The sequence below is a fragment of the Ovis canadensis genome, chromosome 11 (genome assembly GCF_042477335.2).
Source record: "Ovis canadensis isolate MfBH-ARS-UI-01 breed Bighorn chromosome 11, ARS-UI_OviCan_v2, whole genome shotgun sequence".
NCBI lineage: Eukaryota > Metazoa > Chordata > Mammalia > Artiodactyla > Bovidae > Ovis > Ovis canadensis.
In genome coordinates, this window is record NC_091255.1 from 19752822 (window position 1) to 19772076 (window position 19255).

General features: G+C 36.3%; 1 protein-coding gene across 2 annotated transcripts in view; it reads left to right on the top strand.

Moving 5' to 3' along the window:
* BRIP1 (BRCA1 interacting DNA helicase 1) overlaps nucleotides 1-19255 on the top strand; it is a 191900-nt gene that overhangs the window by 164218 nt on the left and 8427 nt on the right. For both annotated transcript variants that reach the window (XM_069602688.1, XM_069602687.1), the window contains one exon: nucleotides 1129-1241. In XM_069602688.1, coding sequence (XP_069458789.1) covers nucleotides 1129-1241 — 113 coding nt within the window. The remainder of the gene's footprint in view (nucleotides 1-1128; nucleotides 1242-19255) is intronic.

Sequence of the window (19255 nt, forward strand, 5' to 3'; positions counted from 1 at the left end):
GTTGGTGATGGATAGGGAGGCCTGGCGTGCTGTGATTCTTGGGGTTGCAAAGAGCTGGACACAATTGAGCGACTGAACTGAACTGAACTGAATGTTACTAATTTCTAATTTCTTACCATTATAGTTGGAAAAGATACTTGATATAATTTCAGTCTTAAATTTCTTAAGACTTATTTTGTGGCCCATCATATAGTCTGTTTTGGAGAATGTTCGATGTGTACTTGAGAAAAATGTGTTTTCTATACTGTAGATTTAAACCAAATTGTAACAGTAATTGGGGCTTCCCAGGTGGCAGTAGCAATAAAGAATCTGCCTGCCAATGAAGGAGACGTAAGAGACTCAGGTTCGATCCCTGTGTTGGGAAGATCCCCTGGAAGAGGAAATGGCAACCCATTTCAGGATTCTTTCCTGGAGAATCCCGTGGACAGAGAAGCCTGGCAGGCTGAAGTCTGTAGGGTCACAAAGAGTCAGACATGACTGAAGCAGCTTAGCACACATTTTCTTGTTGAAAACTGAGCATGACAGTAATTACATTGAATATAAATAGTCTAAACATCCCAATTAAAAAGCAGAGATTATCAAGCTGGATAAACATGAAATAATGAACTACTGATGTATGTTTCAACATGAATGAATTCCAAACTCATTATGCTAGATGAAAAAAAGAAACAAATGGTTACATACAGTGTAATAACATTTACATAGAATTCAACACAAAGCAAAACAGAAAACAGATCATTGGTTGACCAGGTCAGCAATAAAGGAAATTGCCTGAAGAAGGATAGAAAAAAATTTTTAGGGAGTGAAAATATTTTAATTATGATTGTGATGGTGGTTACATTTATTAAAATTTATCTACATGTACATTAAAAGTTTGAGAATTTTGTCATATATAAATTATGTCTAAAACTGATTGATATTATCACAGAACTGATTAATTATGTTCATGTATGAATTTAGGTAGTGTTAAAGTGAATCGAAATGTTTTAAATGACCAAAAAAAAAAGTTTAGTATAAAAAAAAAAATCTTTCTACCCTAATTAAATGATATTCAAAATGTTAGAAGTTAATATGATTTTTAAATGAGCTTTAATCATCTACTGCATTCTTTATATTTTAAAATTATAGGTTGAACTGAAGAAACAGTATAATGATCAGCATTCAAAATTAAGAGGTCTTTTACCAGGTCGTCAATGGTATGAAATTCAAGCGTACAGGGCCTTAAACCAGGCCCTTGGTAGGTAAGTGGAGTGAAATTTAGTGTAACACTACTGTAATATTATCTCCAACCAGGACTATGTGTACAGCTAGTCTTGCTGCTTTATTCCTTATAAATAAATTTGATGGAATTCTATTTTACTGGAACACTCAGTACTGGTATATTCTCAGTGATAGATATCAGAAGTGAAAGTTGAAAGAGTCAGTGAAATAAATGAAATGCAATATTTGCTTAAGTTCAAAGATTTATGATTGGTCAGTGAGTATACAACAGAAGTGCTCAGTAGATGTTTATAGAATTTCACCACCAAACAATAAAATTTTACCTTGTGAACATCAGAACCCAAATGATGATTTTATGGGTAAAAAGCAAACTAAGAACAATTAAAACAAACTGTGTTCATGGTGCTAGAGAATACCGCTCCCTGATAGTAAAATTTAATTATAATATTCCTTTTTCCAAAGACTGTGGTCCGTTAAGATTTGTGCTTTGTGGAACTAGTTTTTAAAACACCATTTTATACCAGAATTTCACATGAGGTCCTACAGCGGAGTTCCCCAACTCATTCTCATCCGTGGCCTGTTAGGAACTGGGCTACACAGCAGGAGATGAGCAGCCAGTTAAACTGGAAACCCATCCTAACCATCTTCCCCCCTACCCCACCCCCCAGCTGCCATCTGTGGAAAAATTATCTTCCATGAAACTTGTCCCTGATGCCAAAAGGGTTGGGGACTGCTGTCCTACAAGACATCAACACTTTAAACTTATGAACACTAAAATTATTAGATTATTTATAATCTAATTTAACATTTTATCATTTTCTATTTCTGAAATTATAATTAGTTTACGCATATAATAGTTTTTTCCTGTGAAGCTATACAAATAAAATTCAGAAAATTCAAACAGAAGAACACAGGTTAAGGGCAAAATCACGAAAACATGGCTGTTTGACATATTTTCAGTTCAGCCAGAAGACCTGCAGCTAACCATTGCCTACCCTAACCAATCTAGAAATTATAGTTTTCTTGTGTCTTGTTTATTCACATTAGCTCATTTATACCTGAGCAGACCAGAATACATTTCTGTTCAGATTTACATATGCTGATGACATAGGACTGCAACAGCTAAAGTAAGTCCTAAAACACATCACCTACTCCCCTCCCCATCATTTCAGAATGATATTCTGTAGTTGTTTCTGTTCAAACTGAATTATTCAGTTCTATGTTTAACCTACTGATATGGTTAAGTTGCCGCCCTTCTCTTCCTAGAAATCCCACTTGTACTTGGCATCAAGTTGCACTGGAAATTGTCCTTGAAGCATTCCATCTACTTACTTTGTCTCTCTCTGTTGGTTGACCTGTTTGTTGTATTAGAATTTTAATATTCAACAAATAGTTTCTAGGGGAGCCTGAATATTTGTTTTTAAAATTCTTGACTTTTAGTTACTTTGTTGAATTTCAGGAAAATAAATATTTTTAGCTCAGTTGATTATTTTTTCTCTCAGTATGAGCAATACCTTGAATTTTCAGAAACCATTTGAAGCAAAAGTATATTTGTATCTTATTTTGTCATATAAACTTTTCTACCTATATTAAGCAGTTGTGAAGATGAAATTACTTGCCTAATGTCACGTAGCTGCTAAATGCACTTTCACGTCTTAAACCCACCTACATTTAAAACCTTAAGACTTGCTTTTTCATCCTTATGCCCTGCCTGTATCCACTAAAATTCTCACTATTAAATATAAACATCTCACTATTAAACTATTAAACATTCCATATCCTTTCATTAGTCTTTGCCGTCACATTCAAGTTACATACAATTCATCTGGTAAATTTACCAGTTAAAACCTAGTTGAAGAGGTCATGTCCTACATGAAGACTTTTTAAAATTTCTCCAACTAGAGTTATTTACTCTGTAGGAAACCCATAGCATTTTATACTCATCTCTGTTATAACATATATCTCATTATATTGGAATAGCCTGTTTATATATCTGTCTCCTTCCTCCCTAAACATGTATTAGACATTTTTACATTCTTAGCAACTTTGTCTCATCTTGGGGCATAGATGCAATGTATGTACTTGTTGAATTAGTGAAAAACGCCATGTTCAGTGCTTTTCCAGCTATACCATGTGGAGCAGAGAGTTTCTAGAGCTTTGAAACATACTTTTCAAGAATTTCAGAAAAGCATGTGTTTATAATATTGATCTATAATACTATAGGTTCATTATCTCATTAATTAAAAAGTGACAGCTTAACTGTTATTTTACTGATTTTTAGAGAAATGGAATCAACAAGTAGCAACTTATTACAAAGAAACATCCACTAAGAAAATCAAGTGAATGTTTTACATCATATGGTAAAATTTGTAATGTGTATTGATTGACGTAAAAGGTGCTTATACTAAGGCACTGTTCTTATAAGAGATATGTCTAGAAGGACTAAAGTAAGCAGAAACAAATTGAGTTTAAAAAATGTTATCTTTTTAAGCCCACATGGGACTCTTAGTGTATTTGAAGTAATATAAGCCCATGAAATGTAATAACAGCTTTCAGGAATGTACCAGATGGTTTTGTGACCAGGTTACAACTGCAGTTTAAGTTTCCTAACGGTTCTGCTTTACTGAAGTATAATCTTTGTCTCAAGTGGGCATAATTCATTTGAGCAAGGCAGTATGAAAACAATGGGAAAAAGAAAAGGTGAAACCTTTTTCTCTGAACTATTTTGTTAACTTAATGCCTTTCTGTTATAGAACACTTTAAATATAAACCAAAGTGGGACCATGATAGAATGGCACCCTGACTTTACATTGATTTTCAACATTTTTATAAAACGGTGTTATTATATAACAATTGACAGTATCCATCCTCTTATCCTGCCCTTCCAATTTTGTGGTTGGTCTGATGCCTTGGAACCTATGGATTACTTTAAAATATCACAAAAGAGTATCATATAAAATTTAGGTTTTTTAAGTCCATATGGAGAAATCAAACATTTATATTAATTTTCACCCCCTCTCAAAATCCCATGATGGTAAAGGAATAAAAATGTCAAATCTATAGACATGAAAAGAGTGGGAGAAGAGATAATAAGAGATGAACTGTCAACAAATTTTGAACACAGAAAAACAGATGAATGACTGAATGACTTAACAGGCAAGAGAAAGCTGAAATTTAAATTTACAATCATGAAAGCTAATAAGATCTTCCAGATTTAAGCACAGAAAAACTTGGGACTTGGAGCTACTCTAGAATTGGTTACATGTTAGTATAAGAAGTAGTTAGACAGCCCGCTCCATCCAGGTTTACTCTCTGGATATAATGAACTAGAGAGTTTATATTCTTTAACTATGGGTACAGCTAAGAAGGGGTAAAAGATGGGGGGTAAGAAAAGTCTACTTACTGAATGTGAGAACGCTATTCTCTTTTTTTCCCTCAGCTGACGATCATATCTTCAAGGCAGGAAAGTGCAGTGTTCTTTCTAAGACAGGTGGACAACCCTGTCTTATGTTGGTCTGATGCCTTGGAACCTATGGATTACTTTAAAATATCACAAGAGAGTATCATAAGGTGGAATTCCTTGTAGGTGGAAGAACTTGTAGAAAACAGAAACAGTGTAATAGAACAGGGGTTGGCAAACTGTAACAGGCCAGACAAGAATGTTTTATGTTTTTCAGGCTATACACAGTCTGTATCCATATTCTTTTTTGTTTTTTATTTAACCTTTAAAATGTAAATACCATTCCTAGATTGTAGGCTATACAAAAATATGATGTGGGCCAGATTTCCTCTGTGGACTGTATTTTGCCAACCCTGGGACAGAAGAAAACTTTATAAATTTCTATTGGTAATATCCATAGGGAGGTAAGGTAGTGCCTCTGTAAAACAAGAATGGAAAATAAGAAAAAGCTCCTAGACATTAATATGGTAGCAACAGATTTTAAATATAGAATTGGATTTAGGAGGGAAAAATTAGAATTTCCCACATCCAGAAATCAAAGAGAAATAGGAAAGAAGAACTAGAAAATTAGAGGAGCAGTATGCAAGAACCAACTTCTGATAAATAAGAGCTCTATATGAAGAGACTGGAGAAAATTTTAAAAAAAAAGTCAAAAAATAATTCAAGAAAAATGCTTAGAATTGAAGAACATAGTTTCTTGATGAAAAGACACACTCAAGCACCTGTAAAGGGGAAGAGCTACAAAGCACCTCACTATGCAGTTTCAAAGTACCTAAGGTAAAGAAAAGGTCCTAAAACCATCCAGAAAGAAAAAGACAACTCTCATACAAAAGATATGGAGTCTAAATTGAAATAGACTTCTTCAAAGCAACACCAGAAGCCAGAAGACTGTTGAAAATTATCTTCAACTATCTGAGGAAAAATTTTGATTTGCAACCCCCAAATGATCAATAAACTGTAAGACAAATAAAGCCTTCAGTGTTAAAGGACCTGAAACGTTTGCTTCAAATGCACAGTTTCTCGGTATTCTACTGAAAGATATGCTTTATCAAAGGAGAAAATTCAGAAAGAGGAATACCAAGGATGCGGGAAACTGGAGTTCCAACCCAGAAAAGTGGAATTCCCAAAACAAGAAAGAAGGTTCTGGGATGAATCTGTGCTGTAGTCCCATAGTAGTTAGTCTAGATTAGTTTTTGAGGATGGAAGGTTTACCCATATTGAAAAAAATTCACAGCTGTCACAAAGTGAGAATTAATTAATGATAGAAAACAGAAAATTAAGCAAGAACGGGAGAAAGAGAGTTAGTAACTTCAAGGTAGACAAAAACATACGAGAAAGGGAATGTAATCATAGTCCATCATGTAATTTCGTCTATACATGATAAGCCACTGAATACTGATTTACAAAAGAATTGTGAAATAACTGTACTAGGAGATTGGAGAAGAGTGAAGTTATCAGTAATATGAAATAAGCATCTTCTGTAGGAAGAATCCGTATATAATTTGTAGTGGTTAAAATCCAAGACAAATGACCACAAGAACTATCTAAGGTATTTTAAATTAATTGTTTCTGAGATTGGGAACTGAAGATGTGGTATGAGTAGGCAAAAGAGAATTCTGTTTTTATTAAAACTATTATAATATTATAAAACTGTTTGACTTTTAAACTGTGCTTGTGTATTTCATTAAGAATTAAAATTTACAAGCTAAAATTAACTTTTTACAATGTCTGGAGGTTTCAGTTCTAGATAAGATAGAATAAGTGCATTCTATACTGTTTTAAAAACCTGGATAAAATACATAGAGCTGCTATTTGAGTACTATGAAAAGTAAATCATACAAGACAGGTTGATAATTTGAATTCTGATCTTCTTCCCCAGTGAACTGGTTGGAATAACTATATTAATATCAGGACAAAGTAGAATTCAGAACAAAGAAAATTACAGGGGTGCTAAAAGGAAAATTACATAATGGTAAAAGGGTCACATCAAAAAAGACATAGCAGTCCTAATTGTGTATTCACCTAAAAACAGAACCTCAAAAAAATGACACAAAAGCTGACATCTGAATAGAGAAATAGACAAATCCACAAGTAAAGTTGGAGACTTTAAAATTCCTCTTTCAATAATACTGGGTTGGTCAAAAATTTCATAAGATGTGATGGAAAAACCTAAATGAACTTTTTGGCCAACCCAATAGCTAGCAGTAGGAAACAGAAAACCAGTAAGGAGATAAAAGATTTAAACAATGTTGTTAAGCAACTAGATCAGATTGACATTATAGAGTACTCCACCCAACAACAGAATAAACATAACCTAAAGAACATGTACCAATGTAGACAATATCCAGGGTGACAAAGTTAAAAGTTGTTTTGAAGATTTGAAAGCAATCAATAAGAATTATCTCTAAGGGAGTTGAAAAGGTTGAAGTTGGTATATAAAGCCCATTTTAAATATGATCAAAGAACTAAGAAAATTATGTCTAAAGAACTATAAGAAACTATGGGAATGATGTTTCACCAAGTGAAGAATATCAATAATTAAAATTTTTAAAAAAAGAACCTAATGGAAATTCTGGAGTTGAAATGTATAAGTGAAATGAAAAATTTATTAGATGGGCTCACCAGCAGTTTTGAGCAGAAAGAAAAAAGAATTGATTTCTAGTATGAGGAACAGATAGAAGAAGAATGAAGAATAATTAAAATAGCCTCAGAAAACTGTACAACCACATAAAGCATACCAACATACACATAAAAAGAGTCTTAGGGGGAGAAAAGAGAGAGAAGGGAACATAAAGTTTTTTTTTTTTTTTGAAGAAATAATGGCTGGAAACTTTGCAAATTTGGTGAAAAACATTGATCTCCACATCTCAGAAAAGCAGAAAACTCCAAGTGGTTTGAACTCAAAGAGATCCATACATCAGAATGTTGGATCAAACTATCAGAAGACAAAAAGAAAATCTAGAAAACAGCAAGAGAAAAACCATATATAGGATCTCTTCGATTAGCAGATCTTTTACTGAACACTATGGAAAGGAGGCAGCAAATTGAAATATTTTAAGTGCTGAAAGAAAAAGACCATCAGTGGAATCTATATTTGGCAAAATTATACTTCAAAGATTAAAGAGGAAGTAGAACACTTACTTCTTGGAAGAAGTTATGACGAACCTAGGAAAAAAAAAAAAACAGAGACATTACTTTGTCAACAGAGGTCCGTCTAGTCAAGGCTATGGTTTTTCCAGTAGTCATGTATAGATGTGAGAGTTAGACTGTAAGGAAAGCTGAGCGCCGAAGAATTGATGTTTTTGAACTGTGGTGTTGGAGAAAACTCTTGAGAGTCCCTTGGACTGCAAAGAGATCCAACCAGTCCATCCTAAAGGAGATCAGTCCTAGGTGTTCATTGGTAGGACTGATGTTGAAGCTGAAACTCCAATACTTTGGCCACCTGATGTGAAGAGCTGACTCATTTGAAAAGACCCTGATGCTGGGAAAGATTGAGGGCAGGAGGAGAAGGGGATGACAGAGGATGAGATGGTTGGATGGCATCACTGACTCAATGGACATGGGTTTGGGTGAACTCCGGGAGTTGGTGATGGACAGGGAGGCCTGCTGTGCTGCAGTTCATGGGGTCACAAAGAGTTGGACACGACTGAGTGACTGAACTGAACTGAGAACATTTCCAAAGAAAAACCAAGAGAATTAATCTTTGGAAATTTTAATTATACAAGAAGCACTAAAAGGAGTCTCTTTCTTGCTAAATGAAAGGACACTAATCAGTAACTTATATCCACATGAAGAAATAAGGAGGATCTGTAATTTCATAGGTAAATACAAAAAACAATATAAGTATATTTTGGTAGCTCTTTTTCTCCTGTTTGATTTTTGAAAGTAACTGCATAAAGCAGTAATTTTATGTCTGTGGTAATAAGCATGGGTCTTGGGGGTCCCAAAAACCATACTTAGATTTAGTTATTCACCAGGAGCAGTGATAGATTTAGCAAACAGCTGAATACACACCTAAGAGTTGTTGCAGTGAAAGGATACAAAGCAAAAACAGCAAAGAGAAGGCACACAGGCAAAGCTCCAGGGGAAGTCAGGCACAATCTTCCAAGTGTCTTCTCTCAATGGAGTCATACAGGACACTCTTAGATTCCCAGCAATGAATTGTGGTAAGCTGTGTGAAATAATTGCCAACCAGAAGAGCTTGTTAAAGACTCAGCACCCAGAGTTTTTATTTGGACTGGTCATATAGGCAGTCTCTGCCTAACACTTTACCAAAGTCTAGACTCTCAGAAGAAAAGCACATGTTTGGCATTAACCTTATTTTTGCACAGACATTTTAGACACAGTGAGACTTTCTTATCAGTTTGTGATTGGAACCTTCCTGAAATCTAAAAGCCAACCAAGGGCTGCTTTTATATGCAGACACTTTTAGAGATAAGCAACTTGGCCTGCTGTACTCACTTTTCTGCACAGGTGTAATGTTTAAAGATAAAATTTAAATTAAAGTAATAACACTGTGAGAGGGGAAGAAACTGTAATTACAGGAGCAGTGTTTTTGGATACTATTGAAATTAAGTTCATATCAATCCAAATTAGATTTTATAAATTAAGGTGTTTATTAAAACTCTCAAGAATTATACAAAAAAGATCATAATGACATGGATAATCACAATGGTGTGATCACTCACCTTGGGTCAGACATCCTAGAGTGTGAAGTCAAGTGGGCCCTAGGAAGCATTACTACAAAGCTAGTGGAGGTGATGGAATTCCAGCTGAGCTATTTCAAATCCCAAAAGCTGTTAAAATGCTGCACTCAGTATGTCAGCAAATTTGGAAAACTGAGCAAGTGACAACAGGACTGGAAAAGGTCAGTTTTCATTACAATCCAAAGAAGGAAGGTGCTAAAGGATGTTCAGACTACTGCAACAGTTGTGCTCATTTTGCATGCTGGTAAGGTAATGCTCAAAATACTTCAAGCTAGATTTTAGCAGTATGTGAGCTGAGAACTACAAGCTGGGTTTAGAAAAGGTAAAGGAACCAGAAATCAAATTGCCAATATTTGTTGGATCACAGAGAAAGCAAGGGAATTCCAGAGAAAACTTCTGCTTCATTGACTATGTGAAAGCCTTTGACTATGTGGATCACAACAAACTGTGGAAAATTCTTAAAGAGGTAAGAACCAGACCACCTTACCTATCTCCTGAGAAACCTGTACACAGGTCAAGAAGCAACAATTAGAACCTCACATGGAACAACTGACTGGTTCAAAATTGGGAAAGGAGTATGACAAGGCTGTATATTGTCGCCATGTTTATTTAACTCTGTGCAGAGTACATCACGTGAAATCCCATCCTGGATGAATGAAAAGATGGAATCAGGATTGCCAAGAGAAATATCAACAACCTCAGATAATGCAAATGATGATACTCTAATGGCAGAAAGGGAAGAGGAACTAAAGAGCCTCTTGATGAGGGTGAGATTGAAAAAGCTGGCTTAAAACTCAACATTCAAAAAACTAAGATCATGGAATCCTGTCCACTTCATGGCAAATAAAAAAGGAAAAAGTAGAAGCAGTGACAGATTTTTTTTCCCCTTGGGCTCCAAAATCATTGTGGATGGTAACTGCAGCCATGAAATTAAAAGAAGTTTGCTCCTTGGAAGGAACGCTATGACCACCCTAGACATCATATTAAAATGCAGAGACAGGGACCCACGGACCGTGGGGAGTGCATCTGTCCTCTGCAGGGGCCACTGATTGGGAAAAGTGTTTCAGCTGCTGCTGCAGAGAGTGTTTCCAGGGGACCGAGGAAAACCATCAGGAGCCAAAAATGCTAAAACCGAGATCAAGCCTTGAGACTTTGAAGTGGGAACACTGACTCCAAGACCCTAGGCTACCAGAGAACTAATCCTAGGGAGTAGCAAATAGTGAGAACCCACACCAAGGAAACCACTTGAATACAAGACCCAGCATCACCCAACCATCAGTAGCACCCTGTGCAGGACACCTTATCTAAACAACAAACAAAACAAAAATACAAACCCAATCATCAGCAGACAGGATTACCACCCACTCAGCCTTGACCATCAAAGGAAAAACAAACAAGCAAAAAAAAACCCTCACCCTATGCAAATTGCACCCTATGCAAAGCTTACACAAACCACTGGACCAACCTTAGAAGGGCAGAAACCAAAAGGAAGAAAGAATTCAGCCTTGAAGCCTGGGAAAAGGAGACCTCAAACACAATAAGTTAAAAAAAATAAATAATGAAAAGGCAGAGAAATACTACACAAATGAAGGGACAAATTAGAAACACAGAAGTTCAAATAAATGAAGAGGAAATAAGCAAACTACCTGTAAAAGAGAATTCAGAATAATGATAGGAAAGATGATCAAAAACCTTGAAAACAAAATGGAGAAAATGCAAGAATCAATTAACAAAGACCTAGAAGAATTAAAGAATAAACATACACACAACACAATGACTGAAATTAAAAATACTCTGGAAGGAATCAATAGCAGAATATCTGAAGCAGAAGAATGATTCAGTGAGCTGGAAGATAAAATTATGAAAATAACTTCTGAAGAGCAAAATAAAGTAAAAAGAATGAAAAGAACTGAGGATAGTCTGAGAGACCTTTGGGACAATATCAAACGCACCAACATCAAATTATAGGGCTCCCAAGAAGAAGAGAAAAAGAAAGGCTATGAGAAAATTTTGAAGATTATAGTTGAAAATTTCCCAAACATGGAAAAGGAAATAGTCAGTCAAGTCCAAGAGGCATAGAGAGTCCCATACAGGATAAACCCAAGGAGAAACATGCCAGTTCAGTTCAGTTCAGTTGCTCACTCATGTTTGACTCTGTGTCCCCATGGACTGCAGCATGCCAGACTTCCCTGTCCATCACCAACTCCCAGAGCCTACTCAAACTCATGTCCATTGTGTCAGTGATGCCATCCAACTATCTCATCCTCTGTCGTCCCCTTCTCCTCCTGCCCTCAATCTTTCCCAGCATCAGGGTCTTTTCCAATGAGTCAGTTCTTCGCATCAGGTGGCCAAAGTATTGGAGTTTCAGCTTCAGCATCAGTCCTTCCAATGAATATTCAGAACTGATTTCCTTTAGGATGGACTGGTTGGATCTCCATGCAGTCCAAAGGACTCTCAAGAGTCTTCTCCAACACCACAGTTCAAAAGCATCAATTCTTTGGTGCTCAGCTGCAGCTTTCTTTATAGTCCAACTCTCACATCCATACATGACTACTGGAAAAACCATAGCTTTGACTAGATGGACCTTTGTTGGCAAAATAATGTCTCTGCTTTTTAATATGCTGTCTAGGTTGGTCATAACTTTTCTTCCAAGGAGTAAGTGTCTTTTAATTTCATGGCTGCACTCACCATCTGCAGTGATTTTGGAGCCCCCCCAAAAATAGTCCCTCACTGTTTCCACTGTTTCCCCATATATTTGCCATGGAGTGATGGGACCAGATGCCATGATCTTCGTTTTCTGAATGTTGAGTTTTAAGCCAACTTTTTCACTCTCCTCTTTCACTTTCTTCAAGAGGCTCTTTAGTTCTTCTTTGCTTTCTGCCATAAGGGTGGTGTCATCTGTGTATCAAACTAACAAAGACTAAATACAAAGGAAGAATATTAAAAGCAGCAAGGGAAAAGCAACAAGTAACATACAAGGGAAACCCCATACATTTAACAACTGATCTTTCAGCAGAAACTCTGCAGGCAGGAAGGGAGTGGCAGGATATGTTTAAAGTACTGAAAGGGAAAAATTCTACAACCATGATTACTCTACCCGGCAAGGATCTCATTCAAAATTGATGGAGAAATAAAAAGCTTTTCAGACAAGTGAAAGTTAAGAGAATTCACTACCACCAAACCAGCTTTACAACAAATGTTAAAGGGGCTTATATAGTCAAGAAATAGAAGGAAAAAGATCTACAAAATTAACCCCAAACAATTAAAATGGCAATAGGAACATATGTATCAATAATTACTTTAAATGCAAATGGATTAAATGCTCCAACCAAAAGACAGACTGGCTGAATGGATACAAAAACAAGACCCATATATATGCAGTCTACAGGAAACCCACTTCAGACCTAAAGACACATGTAGACTGAAAGTGAGATGATGGAAAAATATATTCCATGCAAATGGGAAGCAAAAGAAAGCTGGAATAGCAATCCTCATATCAGACAAAATAGACCTTAAGATAAAGAAGATTACAAGCGATATGGAAGGACACTGCATAATGATCAAGGGATCGATACAAGAGGAAGACATAACAATTGTAAATATCTATGCACCCAAATTAGAGAAGGCAATGGCACCCCACTCCAGTACTCTTGCCTGGAAAATTCCATGGACAGAGGAGGCTGGTAGGCTGCAGTCCATGGGGTCGCTGAGTCAGACATGACTGAGCAACTTCCCTTTCACTTTTCACTTTCATTCATTGGAGAAGGAAATGGCAACCCACTCCAGTGTTCTTGCCTGGAGAATCCCAGGGACGGGGGAGTCTGGTGGGCTGCCATCTATGGGGTCGCACAGGGTCGGACACAACTGACGTGACTTAGCAGCAGCAGCAGCATGCACCCAAATAGGAGCACCTCAATACATAAGTCAAACACTAACAGACATAAAAGGAGAAATTAACAGTAGCACAATAATAGTAGCATACTTTAACACCCTGCTCACACCAATGGACAGATCATCAAAACAAAATTAATAAGGAAACACAAATCTTAAATGATACATTAGATGAGATGGATCTCATTGATATCTTCAGGACATTCCATCCAATTGCAGAAGAATACAGCTTCTTCTCAAGTGCACATGGAACATTGTCCAGGATAGACCACATCTTAGGTCACAAATCAAACCTCAGTAAATTTAAGAAAATTGAAATGGTGTCAAGCATCTTCTACCACAACGCTATGAGACTAGATATCAATTACAAGAAAAAAGCTGTAAGAAGCACAAACACATGGAGATTAAACAACACGTTTCTAAATAACCAATAGGTTACTGAAGAAATCAAAAGAGAAATCAGAAAATTTCTAGAAAGAAATGACCATGAAAACACAACTCAAAACCTATGGGATGCAGAAAAAGCAGTTCTAAGAGGGATGTTTATAGCAATACAATCCTACCTCAAGAAACATCGAATAGGCAACCTAACTTTACACCTAAAACGACTGGAAAAAGAACCAAAACACCCCACCATTAGTAAAAGGAAATAAATCATAAAGATCTGAGCAGAAAGAAATGAAAAATGAAAGAAACAGTGGTAAAGATTAATAAAACTAAAAGCTGGTTGTTTGAGAAGATAAGCAAAATTGACAAACCTTTGGCCAGACTCATCAAGAAAAAAAGAGAAGAATCAAATCAACAAAATTGGAAATGAAAAAGGAGAGGTTACAACAGACAATGCAGAAATACAAAAGATTATAAGAGACTATTATGAACAGCTATATGACAATAAAATGGATAACTTGGAAGAAATGGACAGATTCTTAGAAAAGTTCAATCTTCTAAGACTGAACCAGGAAGAAATAGAAATTATGAACAACCCAATTACAAGCAGTTAAATTGAAGCTGTGATTTAAAAAATTTCCCAAAAAACAAAAGCCCAGCACCAGATGGCTTCACAGCAGAATTCTATCAACATTTAGAGAAGAGCTAATACCTATCCTTCTAAAACTCTTTCAAAAATTGCAGAGGAAGGAACACTTCCAAGCTCATTCTACGAGGCCACCGTCACCCTGATACCAAAACCAGATAAAGACAACACAAAAAAACTACAGGCCAATATCACTGATGAACATAGATGCAAAAATCCTCAACAAAATTTTAGCCAACAGAATTCAGCAACACATCAAAAAGCTCATACACCATGATCAAGTGGGGTTTATTCCAGGAATGCAAGGATTCTTCCGTATACACAAATCAATCAATGTGATACACCATATTAACAAATTGAAAGGTAAAAACCATATGATAATCTCAGTAGATGCAGAAAAAGCCTTTGAAAAAATTCAACACTCATTTATGATTAAAACTATTCAAAAAGTGGGCATGGAAGGAACCTACTTCAACATAGTAAAGGCCATATATGAAAAGCCTACAGCAAACATTATTCTCAATGGTGAAAAACTGAAAGCTTTCCCCTTAAGATCAGGAACAAGACAAGGGTGTCCACTTTCACCACTATTATTCAACATAGTTCTGGAAGTCCTAGCTACAGCAATTAGAGAAGAAAAATAAAAGGAATCCAGATCTGAAAAGAAAAAGTAAAGCTCTCACTGTTTGCAGATTACATGATACTGTACATAGAAAACCCTAAAGATAGTGTCAGAAAATTACTATAGCTAATCAGTGAATTTAGCAAAGTTGCAGGATACAAAATCAATACACGGAAATTACTTGCATTTCTATATTTCTAACAATGAAAAATCAGAAAGAAAAGGAACCAATCCCATTCACCATCGCAACAAAAAGAATTAAATAAGTAGAAGTAAACTTACCTAAGGAGACAAAAGAACTGTACACAGAAAATTTTAAGACAGCAATGAAAGAAACCTAAGATGACATAAACAGATGGAGAGATATTCCATGTTCCTGGGTAGGAAGAATCAATATTGTGAAAATGACTTCACTACCAAATGCAATCTACAGATTCAATGTGATCCTAGCAAATTACCGATGACATTTTTCACAGAACTAGAACAAAAAATTTCACAATTCATATGGAAACACAAGACCCTGAATAGCTAAAGCAGTCTTAAGAAAGAAGAATGGAGCTGGAGGAATCAACCTTCCTGATTTCAGATTATACTACAAAGCTACAGTCATCAAGACAGTGTGGTCCTGGCATGAAAACAGAAATATGGACCAATGGAACAAGATAGAAAGCCCAGAAATAAACCCATGCACCTATGGGTACCTTATTTTTGACAAAGGAGGCAAGAATATACAATGGGGCAAAGACAGCATCTTCAATAAATGGTTTTGGAAAAACTGGGACAACTATACATGAAAGAATGAAAATAGAGCACTTCCTAACACCATACACAAAGATAAACTCAAAATGGATTAAAGACCTAAATGTAAGACCAGAAACTACAGACTTCTTATAGGAAAACATAGGCAGAACAGTTGATGACATAAAGCAAGATCCTCTGTGATCCACCTCCTAGAGTAACGGAAATAAAAGCAAAAGTAAACAAGTGGGACTTGATGAAACTTAAAAGCTTTTGCACAGCAAAGGAAACTGTAAGCAAGGTGAAAAGACAACCCTCAGAATGGGAGAAAATAATACCAAATGAAACAGCTGACAGAGGATTAATTCCCAAAATATTTGCAGATTTTGAGCAAGCAGCTCATACAACTCAATACCAGAGAAACAGACAACTCAATCAAAAAGTGGGGAAAAGACCTAAACAGACATTTCTCCAAAGAAGACATAACAGATGGCTAACAAACATATGGAAAGATGCTCAACATCACTCATTATTAGAAAAATGCAAATCAAAACTACAATTCTGACCTTACACTGGTCAGAATGGCCATCATCAAAAAGTCTACAAACAGTAAATGCTGGAGAGGGTGTGGAGAAAAGGGAACGCTCTTGCACTGTTGGTGGGAATGTAAATTGATACAGCCACTATGGAAGATAGTATGGAGATTCCTTAAAAAACTAGGAATAAAGCTACCATATGGCCCAGCAATCCCACTCCTAGGTATATCCCCTGAGGAAACCAAAATTAAAAAAGACACATTGTTCATTGCAGCACTATTTACAATAGCTAGAACATGGAAGCAACCTAAATGTCCATTGGCAGATGAATGGATAAAGAAGTTGTACATATACACAATGCAATATTACTCAAAAATAAAAAGGAACGTCTTTGAGTCAGTTCTAATGAGGTGGATGAACCTAGAACCCATTGTATAGAGTGAAGTAAGTCAGAAAGAGAAAGATAAATATTGTATTCTAATACATATATACAGAATCTAGGAAAATGGTACTGAAGAATTTACTTACAGGGCTGCAATTCAGAAACAGACATAGAGAATAGACTTATGGACATGGGGAGAGGGGAGGAGAGGGTGAGATGTATGGAAAGAGTAACATGGAAACTTACATTACCATATGTAAAATAGATAACCAACAGGGAATTTGCTGTATGGCTAAGGAAACTCAAACAGGCGCTCTGTATCAACCTAAAGGGTTGGGACGGGGAGGGAGATGGGAGGGAAGTTAAAAGGGGAAGGGATATATGTATACCTATGGGTGATTCATGTTGAGGTTTGACAGAAAACAACAAAATTCTGTAAAGCAATTATCCTTCAATTAAAAAAAAATGGCAGAGACATCACTTTGCCAACAAAAATCCATATATAGTCAAAGCTACGATTTTTCCAGTAGTCATGTATGGATATGAGAGTTGGACCATAAAGAAGGCTGAGCACTAAAGAATTGATGCTTTTGAGTTGTGGGGCTAGAGAAGACTCTTGAGAGTCCCTTGAGCTTCAAGGAGATCAAATCAATCAACCCTAAAGAAAATCAACCCTGAATACTCATTGGAAAGACTGATACTGAAGCTGAAGCTCTAATACATTGGCCACCTGATGGGAAGAAGAAACTCACTAGAAAAGACCCTCCTGCTGGGAAAGATTGAGGACAGGAGGAGAAGAGGATGACAGAGGATAAGATGATCAGATAGCCTCTCTGACTCAATGGACATGAATTTGAGCAAACTCTGGGATATATTGAAGGACAGGGAAGCCTGGCGTGCTGCATCCATGGGGTCGTAACTAGCTGGACCAACTTAGTACCTGAACAGTAACAAATGCAAGAGAATGAAGTTAGACCCCTACCTCACACTGTATAGAAAAGTTAACTCTAAATGGATCAAGGGCTAACAAGGTGCAGATTTTCTTGACCTTGGATTAGGCAAAGGTTTTTAAAATATTTCAGATCATGTATCTGATCAGAGTCTAGTTCCAGAATATATAAAGAACTCTTATAAAGAGTTCAACAATAAAAAGACAGTGCAATTTTAATTTTGACCAATAATTTAAATACATATTTCTCAAAAAAAAGACACATGACCAGTATGCACATGAAACAATATGCAACATTATTAGTCATTCAGTTCAGTTCAGTCGCTCAGTCATGTCCGACTCTGTGCGACCCCATAGACGGCAGCCCACCAGGCTCCCCCGTCCCTGGGATTCTCCAGGCAAGAACACTGGAGTGGGTTGCTGGATTTCCTTCTCCAGTGCATGAAAGTGAAAAGTGAAAGTGAAGTCTCAGTCATGTCTGACTCTTAGCGACCCCATGGACTGCAGCGTACGAGGCTCCTCCGTCCATGGGATTTTCCAGGCAAGAGTACTGGAGTGGGTTGCCATTGCCTTCTCCACATTAGTCATTAGGAAAATGTAAATCAAAACCAGAGTGAAGTACCACTTTATACCTTTTATGGTAAATATATTGAAAAAGAGGGACAATAACAAGTGTTAATGAAGCTATGAGAAATTGGAAATCTCATGCATGGCTAATGGAAATGTAAAATTATGCGACTGCATTGGAAAAAATCATGTGGCAGTTCCTCAAAATTTAAACATAGAGTTTCCATACGAACTATCAATTCTATTCCTAAGTTTATACTCAAGAGTTTTTTTAAAAATGTATTAACATAAAAGCTTGTACACAAATATATATAGCAGCATTATTCATAATAGTCAGAAATGGAAGCAATGCAAAATGATCATTACTTTATGTATAGATAAACAAACTTTGGTATATCCATACAATGGAATATTCTTCAGTAATAATATATAATATCATGCTAAGTGAGAGAAGCCAGACACAAAATGCCATATATTATAAGATTCTAGTTTATGAAGTGTCCAAAACAGATAAATCTAGGGCTTCCCAGGGTGGCACTAGTGGTAAAGAACCCACGTGCCAATGCAGGAGATAAGAGACAGATTTGATCCCTAGATCAGGAAGATCCCCTGGAGGAGGGCATGGCAATCCACTCCAGTATTCTTGCCTGGAGAATACTGTGGACAGAGGAGCCTTGTGGGCTACACTCCATGGTGTCACAGAGAGTTGGACACGACTGAAGCCACTTTGCATGCACACATGCATATGAAGAGAAAGTAGATTACTGCTTGTCAGGGGTTAGGGGAAATAATCTGAGTAATTCAGGGAGACTAATGGGCATGGGGTTTCTTTTTTGGTGAGATTAAAATATTCTGTAATATATTGTGTTCTAGGTTGCAGAACCTTGTAAATGTGCTAAAGAACCACTATATTTTAAAATCTTTAATAATTTTTAAAATAAAACAATTAGCAAATGGAGCACCACAATCCATACAAAGAATAATGTACCATAGCCATAGTGGTTATTCTAGGAATGAAAGAAAGGTAAGCTCAATATCTGAAATTTTGCTACTGTAATCCACCATATTAGCAGTTTAAAAAGAACAACTACATGATTATATCAATTGGTGCAAAAAATTTTTTTACAAACTTATTTATGATAGAAACTTG